The 15,130-nt window shown below is 51.5% G+C and overlaps 1 protein-coding gene across 3 annotated transcripts; it reads right to left on the bottom strand.

Moving 5' to 3' along the window:
* Positions 1–1,953: 1,953 nt before the first annotated feature.
* Positions 1,954–15,122, bottom strand: Msantd1 (Myb/SANT DNA binding domain containing 1). 3 transcript variants are annotated; one of them, XM_021226468.2, is made up of 4 exons: positions 12,923–15,122; positions 10,160–10,424; positions 7,227–7,502; positions 1,954–5,298 (listed from the first exon to the last, which is right to left on the bottom strand). In XM_021226468.2, the coding sequence occupies exons 1-4, from the start codon at positions 12,936–12,938 to the stop codon at positions 5,058–5,060; spliced, it is 798 nt and encodes a 265-aa protein (XP_021082127.1). In that variant the 5' UTR covers positions 12,939–15,122; the 3' UTR covers positions 1,954–5,057. The 3 variants fall into 3 exon arrangements, with proteins under 3 accessions (XP_021082127.1, XP_005068918.1, XP_021082129.1); XM_005068861.4 differs by lacking the exon at positions 12,923–15,122 and having other exon boundaries at positions 10,160–12,915; XM_021226470.2 differs by lacking the exons at positions 7,227–7,502; positions 12,923–15,122 and having other exon boundaries at positions 10,160–12,916.
* Between the last annotated feature and the right edge of the window lie 8 nt (positions 15,123–15,130).

Genomic DNA, 15,130 nt, shown 5'->3' with positions numbered 1-15,130 from the left:
GCCTGTGCCACAATGAGCAGCATAATTCGTAGCTTTTGTTTGTTTGTTTTGTTTTTCGAGACACGGTTTCTCTGTAGCTTTGGAGGCTGTCCTGGAACTTGCTCTGTAGACCAGGCTGGTCTCAAACTCAGAGATTGGCCTGTCTCTGCCCTCTGAGGGCTGGGATTAGAGGTACCACTTGTAGCTTTTGATGCGATTATAAATGGGATTTACTTACCTCTTACTGCTCTGGTTATTACTAATACAAAAAGGGGAATTTTATATATTCCTCCCTTATTAATTCTAAGCACTTAAAAAGCAACCTCTTTCAGGCTTTCTCACAATCACAAGAGACTAGAGATAATTGTCACATCTCTTTTTCCAGTCACCAACAGTGGGTCTCTTCCTGTCTCATGTTGGCCTCGGTGAGCCTTGAGGAAACCTACTTGGATATGGTGTCCGCCCTCTGTTAATTTCTTTCTTTCTTTTTTTTTTTTTTGTTTTGTTTTTTGAGCTCTGTTAATTTCTATTTAGCATTATTTCTCCTTCCTTCCATGTGTTTTATGCATGTTTTTCTTTTTTTTTTCATTCCTTCCTTTTTCTTTTAAACAAGGTCTTGCTCTGCAGCCTACCTGGCCTTAAACTCACAGAAAACTTTGTCTAAGCCTCCTGAGTACTGGGACTCCAGCTGTGCTCATGAATGTCCCTGATGAGGCACTGACTATCTTAAGTCCTAACCTTGAGGTCACTTCTCTTTCAAGTTCCTTGTGATAGAGTGGGAAGTGCTTTTGTATGCCTGAATGTTGGGCTAGCCGAGGAGAGGCATGTGTGCAATTGTATGTGCTGTAATAAAATATAGCTGATAAAGTTTGCTTGAAAGAATACTGGCAGGTATATTCCTGAGAAAGAAGTAGTTCCTCAAGAGAAACAGTGGTAGCCTTTGTTACCAGTGGTAAAATTCACACTCTCCTGTAAGAGTCAGACTTTGGAAATACTTGCTCCCACCACCGTGAGGACATCTGCTGAAACCGTCACCGCGACTAGGCAAAAGTGACTATCTGGCATCTGCTCAATGATGTGTTGGAACACCAGGATACAATATTTCCCCAAAATGTTTCCAAATGCCCACCAGGGACACAAGCACAGAAGGATAAAGAGCCACTGAGGCAGAAGATGAGACACAAGGAGAGGGTGAGGCTTTGGGGAAGGTGGCTTACTAGAGGAACATTTGCCTAGCATGCAGGAGGCCCTGGGTTCAATCCCCAGGCCCAGAAGAAACAAAACCCCCATCTCCTTGCTCCTCAAGTTTGAGGTAGGACAGAGTTAGAACAGCCACATTAATTTGTTCTTTATTAAATGTCTCTTCTCTCCAGGTAACCTCCTGTGAAGTTGGAGTTTTCAAATAGAATCCTGCATTTAATAACCAAAAACTCTGCCAGCAGCAGAGTACCCAGGCGCCCAAGGAACCCTCGTTGGTTCCACAGATTATACAATGCCACTTTTCTTGCTGAAACCTTGCTTTGGAAAATACATTTTCATACAATTGGTCCTGATAGCAATATGTAATGGGTTTACTGTTCTGAAATAAGCTACGTTTTCTTAAGTCTAAAGTTTAATTTTTAATAAGGGTTTCCATAGGTACTGGTCCTGCTGGGTGGAACTCTTTAAAGTTCTCTGGCATCCATTGTTGGTCATTTTTGGGGTCCCTGAGATGACGATCTGAGCTCTATCATGCTCCAGTGCCATGCTAAGCTGCCCTGCCGAGTGTGAGCTGTGGAGCTGCTGCACAGAAAGGAACATCTCTTCAGATGCATCCTTGAAGAGGCCATCACAGTCCCCTTAGCCAGTGTGTGAGTTCTGTCCTTGAGGCTCTTAGTCTCTGAGTCCATCAGACTCCGGGCCAGGCCCACATGTGATGAGGTGCACCAAATTACTTCCCTGTTGCTGTTATAAACCACCATGACCAGAGCAACCTATAGAAAGAAGAGTTTATTTGGGCTTAGGTTCCAAAAGGATACCAGTCCATCACCACCACAGCAGGGAAGAAGGCAGCGGACAGGCATGGTGGCAGGGACAGCCGAGCGCTCCTATCTATCTTGAACCACAAGCAGGAAGCAGAGAGAGCTCATTAGGAATCACACAAGTCTTTACATTCTCAAAGCCCGCCTTCAGTGACATACCTCCTCTAGCAAGGTCATATGCTGAAGCCACCCCAAACAGTGCCACCACCTGGTTACTGAGTATTCAAATGTAGGTGACATTTCTCATTAGCATCACCACACAAGGTAACCTGAAGGCTCCCAGTGTGTACGTCCCAACTTTGCAGGCAACTGAGCACACCTTCCACCTTTGGCCCCATTCTTTGTTTCATATGCATCTAAACATAATTTTGTCACTTCACAAGTCCGCAGTCTGTTAAACACATAGTGGGGTCGCACGATACAAGGAGAAGGCTGGAGCTTCTGTGGTGCACTCGGCTCCACACACTGGGTACTGTTGTGCATCTTCCAATGACACTGTGTATCTTCACAAGGGCCTTGGTCTTTCTGCTTAAATCCACTCCTGGGCAGTCTACTACTCTGGTTCCAATTGAGAGGACTCATTTCTCGTTAATTTTAATACTTTTAGGTTGCAGTTCTTGAGGTTTCTGTGTACTTGGTTTTCTGGATCATCAAAAGTACTATCTGGAGATAAAGGTAACTGTCACGGCTTCACCCTGCCCCTTAGTTTTGTTTGCTGGCCAGTGTCTTGTTCTAGATGGCAGAGAACCAGGTAGTGATGGCGAAAGCACCGGCCTGGCTGCTGTGTTCATGTTTTGCTGAATCAGATCAGATATTTTAGCATTTACTGACAGAGTTATTTTACTCTCAAATGACCCAATAGCTAAAGGAGAAACCATAAAGTCCTCAAGGACACACTGTGGAAGGTTTGGTCATCCCCAGGTGTTCAACAGATGAGTCCCATCCAGTCTTGAGGGGGGGGCAGATGAACAAGCCCCAGACTGCTCAGACAGGGGCTGCCTCCAAATGCAGAGTGCAAAGATGTAAACTGACACAAGTCCTGGAACAGCAGTGTACCACTGCTCCATTCTGGAACACGGGGGTGGGGTGGGGGGCGGTGGGGGTGTCTAAACATGAAGACACTGACCCTCATTCTGTCCCCTCCTGTGGAGCTCCCAGACACAGGTGGTCGTGCTCCCCTCCAGCAGCCTCTCAGGCTGTCTCTTCTGGAAGGATGGAACCCCCTCTTTTTTTGAGGCCCAGGAGCTTCATGGCAGTCCAGACTCAGTGACCCACAAATGAGGATGGGCAGTGCATGTCAGCAGATCACTGAGTGTCCATGGTGGGGTCCTCATCATCTAAGGCTGCAGATGAACTCTGGGAGGCAGGAGGAGGCCAGGCTCCCTGACTTGGCTCTCAAGCACCGTATGCCCCTGAGTTCTCTGTCTCTCTGGAACCATCCAGCTGTTTTCCGGGAGAGCACTGTAGTTAATTGCACTGGTGCCCACGAACCAACTATCTGATCTCTTCCATGCTAGGGATACAGGGACATTGCATAGACAGTTGGTACTTTGTTTAATTTACACAACAGATGTGGACAAGTGCTCCATCTGTACCACTATGTGAATGTTTCCCACTGCCTGTGGTTGGCAGAAATATGCAAAGTCCATAGGACATGGACTCGGGAGCCCTATGTGGGGCAGAGGGACTTAGAGCTCAGATAAAGGTAGATGGTGCCTGCTACTCTGCCTCAGCTATACAGAACACGCAGCCCTTCCACAGGCAGCCTGGAGTAGGCCACCCCACCATCTGGTGACACAGACACGCAGCCTCTCTCTGTCTCTGTCTCTCTCTGTCTCTGTCTCTCTCTGTCTCTCTGTCTCTCTCATGCCTGGCTGACTATTATTGAAGAGTTATCAGAGCTGGCACTGTCCCATCAGGATGATTGGCAGTGGCCTGGTGAAGCCTTGTTATCCCCCACTGACCTCAGAGGTATACTCTAAGTCTCAGGGAAAACTGAAACACCTGAGCAACTGACCCATCTCCACTGAATCTGGTCCTCTGGGGCTGCAATCGCCTGGTTCCAAAGGGTGAATCAGACAGGCTTGCTGCCAGTTTCCCCTGTGGTCTCCATGAAAAAGCCCAGGCCTGGCCAAGATACTATGGATATTCAGCTGAGGGGGTCCTGGGAAGAGTCTTTCATATTGTAAAATGACAGTGGCAAGATGACCATTGTATGCCTTCTCAGGTGCCAGGCCGAAATACTCCCAACAAGCTTAGAGAAAACACAAACGTCTTCCAGGAGTGCATGGCTTTGGGTGACCTGGCTGCTGGCAACAGGTCCCCCTGGGTGTTTGCAAGAGCTGTTCCCTGTGTGTGGGTACTCTCCCTAGCTGTACCTGAATCTGTCATAAGCCCAACCTTCCCCTTCAGCGCTCACCATCATTGGCTACTATTTCTCTGCTGCCTGAACTAAAGCTGCATAAAGGCAGGACCTGTGCCTCACTCAGCATGTCACCGCTACCAGGGCCTGCATCACCAGGCCTTTGGAGAGCATGAGCAGGTTGAGTCGGCATGGAACCTAGCGTGGAACTCCAAACAGATGACCAGTGGGTGACTGGGCTGGGTTAGTACTGTGATAACTGGGGCTTTAGGGCACAGGCAACAGACCCTGGGGAGCAAAGACCCCTACAACCTGCCTCTGACTCATGGCATTTGCTTTCGTCCCGGCCAGCACTTCCCTTTCCCGTTCACACCAGAGAGCAAAGTCGGCTTCCAGCCAACAGTGGAAAGTACGTTTAATATCAAAAGCTGTTTCAAGTATCATGGAAGTAACTATACTGGAGAGTGGATTCTGCAATCTTCTCACTAGAGGTCGCCCAGGAGTCTCTGGCATTAATGCTGGAGATGGGGTCCTGAGGTCTCCCAGGGCCACTGGGGACCTGGAAAGCCCTTGGAGAAGCTCAGAGGCCAGATTGAAGCCTGTCTCCTTTCTGGAACCCTGCCTGGGTAGGCGGGGACCTGAGCCTGGGTGGGCCTCTAGACAGACTATGAGGCACCTGGCATCCTCTCCATGGCCTAGACATTGGACTTGGCGATGATCTTTTCCAGCAAGCTCATCATGCGCTCCTGAAGCTGCAGGCTCTGAACCTGCAAGATGTTCTGCTGGTCCAGCACACGGCGCACCTCTCGACATGTCTCCTCCATGGCACGGCTCAGCCGGCGCTGTTCCTCCAGCATGGCCTCCAGCAGCCGCAGCTTCTTTTTCTGCAGGTGACAGCTCCGCATCTTGCGTTTCTTCACAGGACGTTCCTCGGACCTGTGGGAGAGAGATGAGTTAGTCACAGGGCCTGGGACATGGGGGCCATCAGACTTTCCCAAACACCCCACTGGACAAACCAGGTCACCGAGGCCCCATGAAAGTCTCAGCTCACCGAGGTGAGGAGGGCTCAGAGCTCACACAGCAGAGAGAGAGAGAGAGAGAGAGAGAGAGAGAGAGAGAGAGAGAGAGAGAGAGAGAGAGAGAGAGAGAGAGAGAGAGAGAGAGAGAGAGAGAGAGAGAGAGAGAGCAGAAGGTGCCAGCCAATGTTAGCTTGTGGGAGCAGCAGGTAGGCAGCCCCAAGCCATTCACATCCCAGAGTAGGGACTGTGTGGGTACACAACCCTGACAGTACCCCAAACCCACTAAGCTGGAGAACAGTGCTCAAGGGTGAAGAGACCACTCCAGAGAGCAGCAAGGCTGGGAAAGAAGGTGCTGGACAGTGTGTGGCACTTGGTACTCTTGAGGGTCTTGATGTCTGTAGCCCCCACTGGCCTGTGACAGACAAAAAATGGGTTCAGGTTAGCTAGGCATTGGTGGTGCACACCTTTAATCCCAGCACTTGGGAGGCAGAGGCAGGGGATCTCTGTGAGTTCAAGACCAAGAGCTAGTTCCAGGACAGCCTCCAAAGCCACAGAGAAACCCTGTCTCCACCCCCCCAATGGGTTTAGAATGAAGAACTACCCTGAGCCCAATCTCCAAGTATGCCTTTGTGGGGCAGGGTGTGTGTGTGTGTGTGTGTGTGTGTAGAGAGAGAGAGAGAGAGAGAGAGAGAGAGAGAGAGAGAGAGAGAGAGAGAGAGAGAGAGAGAGACCATCTGGGTTCCTCCCCAGGAGAATGCCCCATGGGTGCTCTCTGTTAGTCTAAAAGCCTTTGCTGAACAGCAGGGAACTGTCCAAGCCCACCAGACCCCCAGGCCTGTTCTGGTAGCTGCCAGTGCCTGGCTTGTGCCCTGTGTTCTGAGCAGAGTGGGTGATCAGTCAGTGTGAGGGACAGAGCCCCAGGCAGCTGTGCCTGGGAACTGGGCTTGGTAAACTATGGGAACAATTGGCCATAAATCTCATGCTTTTCTCCTAGCTTGGTCTGGCTCTAGTAAAGACACATTTTGTCTGGGCTCTTCAGTGAGAAATTCCCTCTGGGAAAGGGCTTTCTGGGTGAATTAAGCAGATGGTCCCCACCCTAGGGACATTAGGTTCAGAGACCACCATGGAGACACCTTCCCTATCCTACCTGCTGTGAGACAGGTTTGAAGGCCCACAACTTAAAGCTATATTTCCTAGTTTCTTCAACTGCCTGACTCTTCTTTTACCTTGGAAACCCATCCTAAATATCCCCTCCTCAGAAGTTTCTGCTGTGGACTCTATGGCCCAAAGCCTTGGGGTATCTCCTACCTGTCCCCCAACTCTCAGGGGCTCTATGAGTATCTTGCAGGCACAGGCTTGTGGCCAATACAGGACTCCAGCGTGATGACAGACAAGACAGAAAACACTGGCCCACCCATTGCTCAGGAGGCGCAGACCTACATCTCCATGCTGAGAGGGCCTGTTACTGAGGTGGGACACATGTTGGGGCTTGGCAGGCAGGGAGGGCATGCTTGGCGCCTGGCCCTGTGTCTTCTCTCCTTAAGGACTATTGATTTATCCCCATTTTATGGTAGGAGACAGAGGTCAGAGAGGTCAAAGAACTTTCCATGCAGGTAAGAGGGGATGCAGCCTTGGACAAGCCCCACCTATCCGCTGGCACTAGAGCTCTTGCTGCCCTGCGGCTGCCTGGCCCTGGACAAGGCACTCAGCTAAGGCCAGTCAGGGTAGAGGCCACCACAGCAGGCCGCTGTGCCACTGCTGGCCCCTAGCTCTGCGCGCTGGAGCCTTGGCCCCCTTCTGGGATGGCGGTGTGGGGTCGGGAGAGGAAGAGTGAGCGCACACTACCTGAACTTAAGGGACAGTAAGCTGGAGGAGCTGTCGGAGCCATCGTCCTCGAAGCGGCCTTCATAGGAGCGCTGGGTATACGGTAAGTACAGAGGGGTGGACTTAGCAGACGGCGACAGGGACGCCTCGGTCTGGGACGTGGAGGGCCCCGGCTGCTGACCATCCGGCAGTTTGCCCTCACAGGACTCAGGGACCTTGGCCAGAATCCTATCAATGGCTAGGTAATAGGGCCAGTCCGGCGGGACGGACTCGCTATCTGTCATGCATTTTAATTTCCTGAAACGAGAGACACAAGAGCCAAGGTGAGAAACAGCAGGTGCAGCCTGTCCTGCCTGGACCCTGGGCAGAGTAGGAAGGGGTCTAGGTCCCTAGAGGGAGTCATGCTGACATAGGCAGGAGCCACTCTCAGTCAGCACTGGCTTCCTTGGCAAAATCAGCCAGGCGCTAGGGCCCCCAGGACACTGGACAGAAAGCAGAGAGGCATTGGGACCTGCACAGCTTCTGGGTGTCAGAAAGGAAACCCGAGCATGAGCAAGGGCACCCACAGGTGTTGGGAGTTTGGGGCTGGTTCCTGCCGCCTCTGTTCCTCTATGGGTTCTAAACTCACTTCCATGAACTGAGTGCCTTTTGTATAAGTTAACCTGCAGTGATGAGACTGTGTATGAGATACCGACTTAGAAGAAATCACCACACAGCAGTTGTAGTCTACAAAGATGCTGCCAGGAGAGGTAACAGTAAGCCACAGAAAAACAATGCTCACAGCTCTGAGCCTGCATCTTGCACACACAGTGTGATCTTGGACAGGTTCGTTAACCTCTCTGAGCCTTCATGCTTTACGTTAGTAAAATGGGGATGAAAAAGTAAGCCCTGCACAAGGCTAAAGAGAAAGTTTTATAAAATAAAGCCTGGTAAGAGCCAGGCTCTAACACCGTCCGCAGCTGAGCCTACCAGGAAGGTATGTGAGGCCACATCACTGTAATGCTGCTGCCATTCCATCCTTGAGCTAAGCCTGGCCTAGCACTCAAACCTAGAGCCTGCCCAGAGACTGTGGGGCTGGGTGACCAGTGCCATCTCTACTAGTGTCAAAACCGAAGGTCTGATCAATGTGGCCAATGCCCTCTAGGCCTATCTTCTCCCATGGATGGGTCCTGTCTCATCGAGAGGACTGTCACATCCCTGTCCTCGGCCATTCCCTGGGAAGGGAGGACTTGGGAGACAAGGACACCGACTGGCTGGATGGTTCCGGTCTGCACAGAAAGAGGCTACAGGCAGAGTGGTCAGGAGTATTTTAGCCCATAGGGCCACCTTGAGCCCATATGGGATTCTCTGCTAGGGCTGACCCTGGTCCCACTGGTCCCTGAAGACAGACAGTAAGCTAGGTCATGGCTGCTATCTTCATGTGTTCATGCCTGCTCCTGCAGGCGCTAGACTTGCCTCTCAGCTCGCTCTTCTAAGATAGGCTTAATTTTAACATCAGTTACACTAAGTGACTCTGATGCCAGCAGGCCTAAGCAGCTGCTGCAGCTGCAGGCTTTAGCTCACAGGCTCTGGGAGGTCAGCACTGGAGGTCAGTAATGAGCCATAGACAGGTAGGCTTGAGACACTTTCACTTCTTCCATGGCCCTTAGATGCCAGATCAGCAGTCAGAAAAGGAGCCTCAGGACTTCATGGTCTGTCCAAGGTCTTGCTGGGCCTCCATGTCTCCCAGGGGCACAGGGCTCATGGTCCAGGCAGGGTTCCCCTTCTCTTTCTTGGGGCATCTCTTCACCCATGAGGGTGCCTCTCTTCTATGGAGTCTGCCTGAGCACCTTACAGATACGCCCGCATGGCAAGGTCTCCACCAGCCTCTCCATCTGCCCAACTCACCAGATCAACTACTAGTATGTTTGTGAGCCCCTTGGAATAGCACCTCCCATCTCAACAGGCTCTTAGGCAGCCCCAGGCCCAGCCTGTCTAGTCTGTCATCTGGGGAAGTACTCTCAACAACTGTCCTCCCTTGACAGTCTCCAACTCCTACTGGGACACTTCCCCTCATAAGAGCCTCATGCACATGATCTCCATTTTACACCATGACCTTCATCCCACCCACTAATTTCTCATCGCCTCCACAGTCTCCACCCCACCATGATCCCTGCCCTGCATTAGACTTTGCAGAAGTCAGGCCCACCAGCTGTTCCCTCCCGGATGCCCCAATGATCCAGGCCTTAGTACCAGTTCCCTCCAGCCTCTCCTTTGGGTGCATACTAGGACAGTCAAACTGAGATGCAGCAAAGTCAGTGACCCCTATGGGGAGTCCCCAGGCCAGAGTTTTGTGCTGGCTGGGCAGCCCCTAAAAACCCCCCTCTCACCAACCCTAAGGGTGGTCCCAGGCGCATGGCAGGGGCTCACTTAGCACTCAAAGTCTCAGAGTATCGAGATCAGCCAGTCCTGGGAGTCAAGCCTTCTTTTCATTAAAGCTTCAGTTTCCTTTCACGAGACAAGGAACCCCATACCCTACCCAACTTGGATTCCAAGACCAACTGGTACCCTGAAGTCCCAGTTCAGGCCTTCAGGCCTGGTGCTGCCTATGTGATACCCATCTCTGAGGCATCATGTCAGGCAGGGGACAGGTCCAATGCCAACCTTAGAACTCTCCTCATAATGGTGCAGCTCTGGTCCTAGACCCAGGAAGTTGGGTTGAGGACGTTCCCAGCCCTGCCACTTGAGAGTTCAGGACCAGTTTTCTGCTTATGGGTCTCACAGTTTCCCCATCTTCCCAATGGGAGGCTGCATAAATGGCATAAATGGTTTTCGAAGGTATCTTGTCCAGTGGGGCTCTAACCTACAGGTGGACCATCCATTCCAAGCCACACTCACCCTCCCTCCTCAGATCATGAAGTGGTCCAGGGTAGAGCAACCTGCCTGGACCCTCCATAACCATCCTGCACGCCCACCTGTACTGGAAGGTCATGTTGGTGATTTTGATCTTGATCTCCTCGCCTAGTCGTCGCTCCCCAGTCATCTCGAAGAGCTTGCTGGCCATCTTCTCATACACCTTGGCGTTGCGCTTGGTCTGCTTGAGCTCATCGAAGAACTCCTCCCAGACCAGCATGAGGCCACGCATCTCTGCGTCTGTCCAGTTGCGGGCCCGCCGATGCTTCTCTGTCTGAGGAGATACAAGGTAGCCGGGCACTTCGGCTGCTGCCATGCTGGAGGCACCTGCAGGGTTAAGGATGGCACTCAGGCAGGGCCTCAGGCCTGGCCAGCGCACCATGGGCGAGAGGCAGCACACTCGTTCACTCGCTCGCTCGCTCGAGGCAGCTCCACGCTCAAAATGGGGCCTACATCTGACAGGCAGGAATTTAGTTAAAAGCTTTTAAACGGGAAACGTCATTTTGATGTCATGTTTCCATAGCAACAGAGCAACTGCATAAGCTACAACAACAGAAACCTTTTAACTGAAAGCACAGGAATCAGGGCTGCACTGACGGGCCATCAATATTGCAGTGAGAGGCTGTGCCCAAACCCACTGTGGCTCCTAGCCCTCCTCCCACCCTGCTGGCCCTCTAGGACTCAGGAGGGACTTGCTTCAGCTGTGCCTGAAGGGCTTCTGCATGGAGAGCCCAGGCGGTCCCCATCTCAGTCCCACTTGGTTCATATAGGCTAGAGTCCAAGGAGGCCCGAGGTGCAGGGCCACAATGGAGTGGAGGCCCTCATGCTGTCTTGATGACTGCTGGTATTGGTCCTTGCTGAGATCTCTCTCAGAGGCCTGCCAAGCTCTACTGAGGTTGGCCTCACGAGGCTTTGCCTCATCATCACCGACTCTTTGCGTCTCTTGTTTCACTCACCAAACACCCTAGGTCTCAGGTTGTGTGGGTGCTGGGAAGCCAGGCTAGCCAGAACTAGGACTTGCCTAGCCACGCAGGTCAGAAGGACACAGACTCGGACACTGACTGACCTTTGTCACGGGTGGAAGCAGGAGCATAGCACTAAGGGAAGAGGCAAACTGAGCTGAGCTGAGGCAGCCCATCAGGGAAAACTGACAGAGGCCAGAGGGCAACTTCAATGGCCGGAGGCAGGGCACAGCTCGGGGCCAGTCCTCAAGAAATATAGCAACGCTGCGGTAGGGACAGGTTAAAAAAAAAATGTCAAGGTGTAGGATCAATATGTCCACAGGGCTAGGCAGGGACCTCAGCTGAGGAGCCAGCAGGAGAGCAGGAGTGGGGAATGTGGACTCTGAAGAGGGAAAGGCCATCACAGGGCATCAACATCTAACATCTGAGAGGTGAGAACCAAACCCAACTCCATAGGACTCCAGCTGCGCTGGCTGTGGTGGACACAGGGTCTAGCCTGGTCCCTAAGCAACTAGGCTAAACCCTCTGGTCAGCAGAGGAGCAGTGTCGATCAGGCTGCCCCCTGACACACCAAAGACAGGAAGAGCTCAGCCCGGAGAAAACTGTGTCTCTGGATTTCCTGTGTCCGTTGTAGGAGCACAGTTAGACCTTGTTGGGTGGTGGACGAGTGACCTGAGCTCCAGTTCAGCATTAAAAGTAGAAGAGAAACAGGGGCACCCCTGAAAGTCTTGCTGTGTCACTTCACAGGTCCAAGTCAAAGCCTGTCCTAGCTATTGGGTACTTGCTGAATTCCCACCCTGGACCCTGGGAGTCACCTAGGAACACAGAGGAATCCTTCCTACTGTGGAGCTTTAGGTACCGCAAGGTTTGTTTGCAGATACCAACGACTGTTCCATTTCTCCTAAAGTGGTACTCACTATACTCCTCTCACTGCCAGATACTGGTCATGCGCCTGCTGGTTCGCTGCTGCCCCCTAGTGCTGAGTGTAGGAACTAGGTCTGGTTCTTAGAACTCCCAGCAGTGTAGAGTGACTAGAAAGTGCCTCCCCTCCATGTGATACCTCCTGTTTTTTTTTTTTTTTTTTTTGGCTCAAAACATTGATTCTTGTGGGGTGGGACAACTAGGTACATGCCCTATTGCTTTTCCTGGCCAGCACTTCACAGATAGCATTTCCAGCAGTCAGGAAAAGACAGGCAAGCATGACCTGGGGTCAAAGAACTCTGTATACCAGGCTGGCCTTGAACTTACAGAGATCCACCTGTCTCTGCCTCCTGAGTACTGGGATTAAAAGTGTGCACCACTATGGCAGTTTTGAGATGCTAGATTTTGAATCTAGCTCTGACTCTGTGTGACCTTAGCAATGGACCCCAGCCTCAGTTTCTTCATCTCTGTACTAGAATAACAGGAGCTAGCACAATGCTGGCCACAGAGCTATAACCTCTTTAGGGATATGGGGAGGTCACAGGGTCCCCGTCTTCCATCTCCTAGCCCCTCCCACAAATCACCTCTGGAGAGTTCAAAGCTTGCAGGGGCCGGCTGTTGGCTAATGGCTTTTACTGCTGTTACTCAGGGTCCTACAGTCATATGGCTACAGAGGAAACACCTATACCAGCTGCTTGCCCAAGTTCCAGGATGTAGAAGACAGAACCAGCCTGTCAGGAGCTACTCCATAGCCACACAACACTTTGGGTGGAACCTTCACAGGGGAAGATGGGTTCCCATTTCCTCTTCTCAGGCATTAGAAGCCCCAGAACAAGGTGGCCTTTGGGAAGCTCCTAGAGCTTCCAAGGACAAGAATAAACTGGGATGAACAAACCAGTTTGTCCACGACCCAGCTTCCCCCTTGAGGGCAGAATTCCATACCTTGGCATAGCTGCATGGCCTGCTAGGACCCTCAGTTGTCACAGGATGAGAAGGCAGGAGGCTGAGGACTAGGCCCCCAGTAGCACCTGAAGGGAAAGGGGGCAGGTCAGCTTTAGCAAGTGTTCCTTAGAGGCCAGGCACAAGAAATAGGGTTAAGACAGGTCTGCTGTGAGCTGGTGAGACCTACTTAGGCTCTCTGGGTCTGTTTCCCTTCTAAAGAACGAGTCTGGGGCTAACCTGAAACTTGCATTTATGGAAACTGTTGAGACTGTAGAAAACCAGGCTCAACTAGGGTGGTGGCAGCCAAGCTCAGCCTGTACAAAGAGGCCAGAGCAGAAAGTGGACAGCTAAGGTGGGATGCCAGGAAACTTTTAAAACCCAGGGGCTGTGAACTGAGCCTGTGCTTCAGGAGCTGAAGACTTGACAAAGGCCTGGAAGCATATGAAATGTGTGCACATGTACAGGGCAGTGCAGCCCTGAGAGGTAGTAGAGCCTGGTCTGGGGACTCAGGAGCACTAAGGAGCTTGGATTGCTCTGGGAGGTACACAAGGAGTGGTCCACTCAGTGGCAGGTAGTGAGAGGGGTTATGACCTACCTTAGAAATGGCCTGTCCTAGCAATTCCTGGGCTAGAAGCCTAGCTAGGTACCTAGGTTGCAATGCTGGATATTGCTCTCATATATCACTGAGGCACCAGACTCTTAGCCTTTGACTCACTAGCTTTGTGGACAGCCCTCCCCTCTCCAACCAAGCCCCAAATGTCCAGCCCCTGCTTGAAGTGAAGCAGAATTCCCTCCAGGACCACAATGTGGAGGTAGACTCTTAGGGAGAGGAGACTCAAGGCTTCAGAGCCAAGGATGCGTGGATTCCAGGAAGGCCTGTGTTTCTCTGCCCATGAGTCTTCCTTGGGCTGCCCAAGTGGGTCTTCCAGATTTGGCTGAGCTATATCACCTCACATGGAGGAAAGGCCCATACCCTAGGAAGCCCAGATACAGCTCCAGAGAACCTGGAACCTGTCTACTCCATGGCACACATACTCACCCAGGATTCCCTCATCCAACAAAATATTAGGCTCCTTCTTCAAGAACTCCTGAATGCTTTTTGGAAAAGTTGGAAACAAACACCAACCACAATGAAAGGACCTCAAGTCTTGTGCTCCTACATTCCCCAGGCAAGGGAGGGAGGGCAAGATTTGCTCTGGTGAGGAGGGGTGCTCTGCTGTGGTGGCCAGAAGAAATAACATGCTGCAGACACCTCAGGGAGGCTAACCCCATCCTTTCTGAAAATACCACCCATGCATGTTGTGTCAAACACCTGGCTATCCACTGGGAGGGAAGGGGTGCTTCATTTCCCTAAAGCAACCAAAACTCAAGAGGTGCTGGAGATCTTAAGGGCAAGATCGCCGTAGTCCAAGAGAAGGCTGCTGAGACAGATTTAGAGAGTTCAAGTAACACCCACACCATCAAATGCTTGAGTCACTGAGCAGGGATCTAAAACTGGCAGGACATCTATCATGCTTTTCCTGCCAAGGGTAAGGGTCAGCAGCATGCACTGGCAGATCTATAAGGCTCCAAGAGTGACCCTAGCACTGACTTCAGGGTCTGGTGGGCTTAGGGACCAAATAGACAACTCCTGCCTCTCAACTGGAACTCTGGCAAGACTTTGAGAAAGTGTTTACCAAACAGCCCCCTTTCTGCAGGTTAGTAAACAAAATGCCTGTGCTTCAGGTTCAACCCCGATTCACAGGAAGGTACCTGGTAGGATGGACAATGTTTTAGACAAGGTGAAAAGGATTTGCAAGCTAAAAATGTTAAGATAGGCATTACAGACACAGCAGCCAGCCTAGGATAAAGGTGGGTAGACCAGTTGTACTGGGGGAGGGGAAGGGCAGAGGAGTTCCATCTGGACCAGGAGCTTGACCAGAAAGAAAGAGTCGGAGAGTATGCAAGGACTCCAAAGCCAGACTGTGTGTCCTATGTGAGGACTGAGCCTTCCCACCCCTCTAGTGCCCTGCAGCAACATATGGAAGCTGGAACAGTATCTAGGACCTTGCACGATGGCTTAAAGTGCCAATAACTATCAGAACTTGGCACATCCTATCTCCCGGACAGGGAGACCACTTCAAGTAGGGTTTGCGAATACCCTTAGGCAAGGTTCCAACTCCAGACACCTAGGCTCATTCCATACTTAGTGTTGCCTGACCTTTACAG

This window comes from Mesocricetus auratus, unplaced genomic scaffold (genome assembly GCF_017639785.1).
Source record: "Mesocricetus auratus isolate SY011 unplaced genomic scaffold, BCM_Maur_2.0 Super-Scaffold_100006, whole genome shotgun sequence".
In the NCBI taxonomy this organism is placed as follows: domain Eukaryota; kingdom Metazoa; phylum Chordata; class Mammalia; order Rodentia; family Cricetidae; genus Mesocricetus; species Mesocricetus auratus.
The sequence above is the reverse complement of the archived record's forward strand: the minus strand, read 5'-3'. Positions and strand labels throughout refer to the sequence as shown.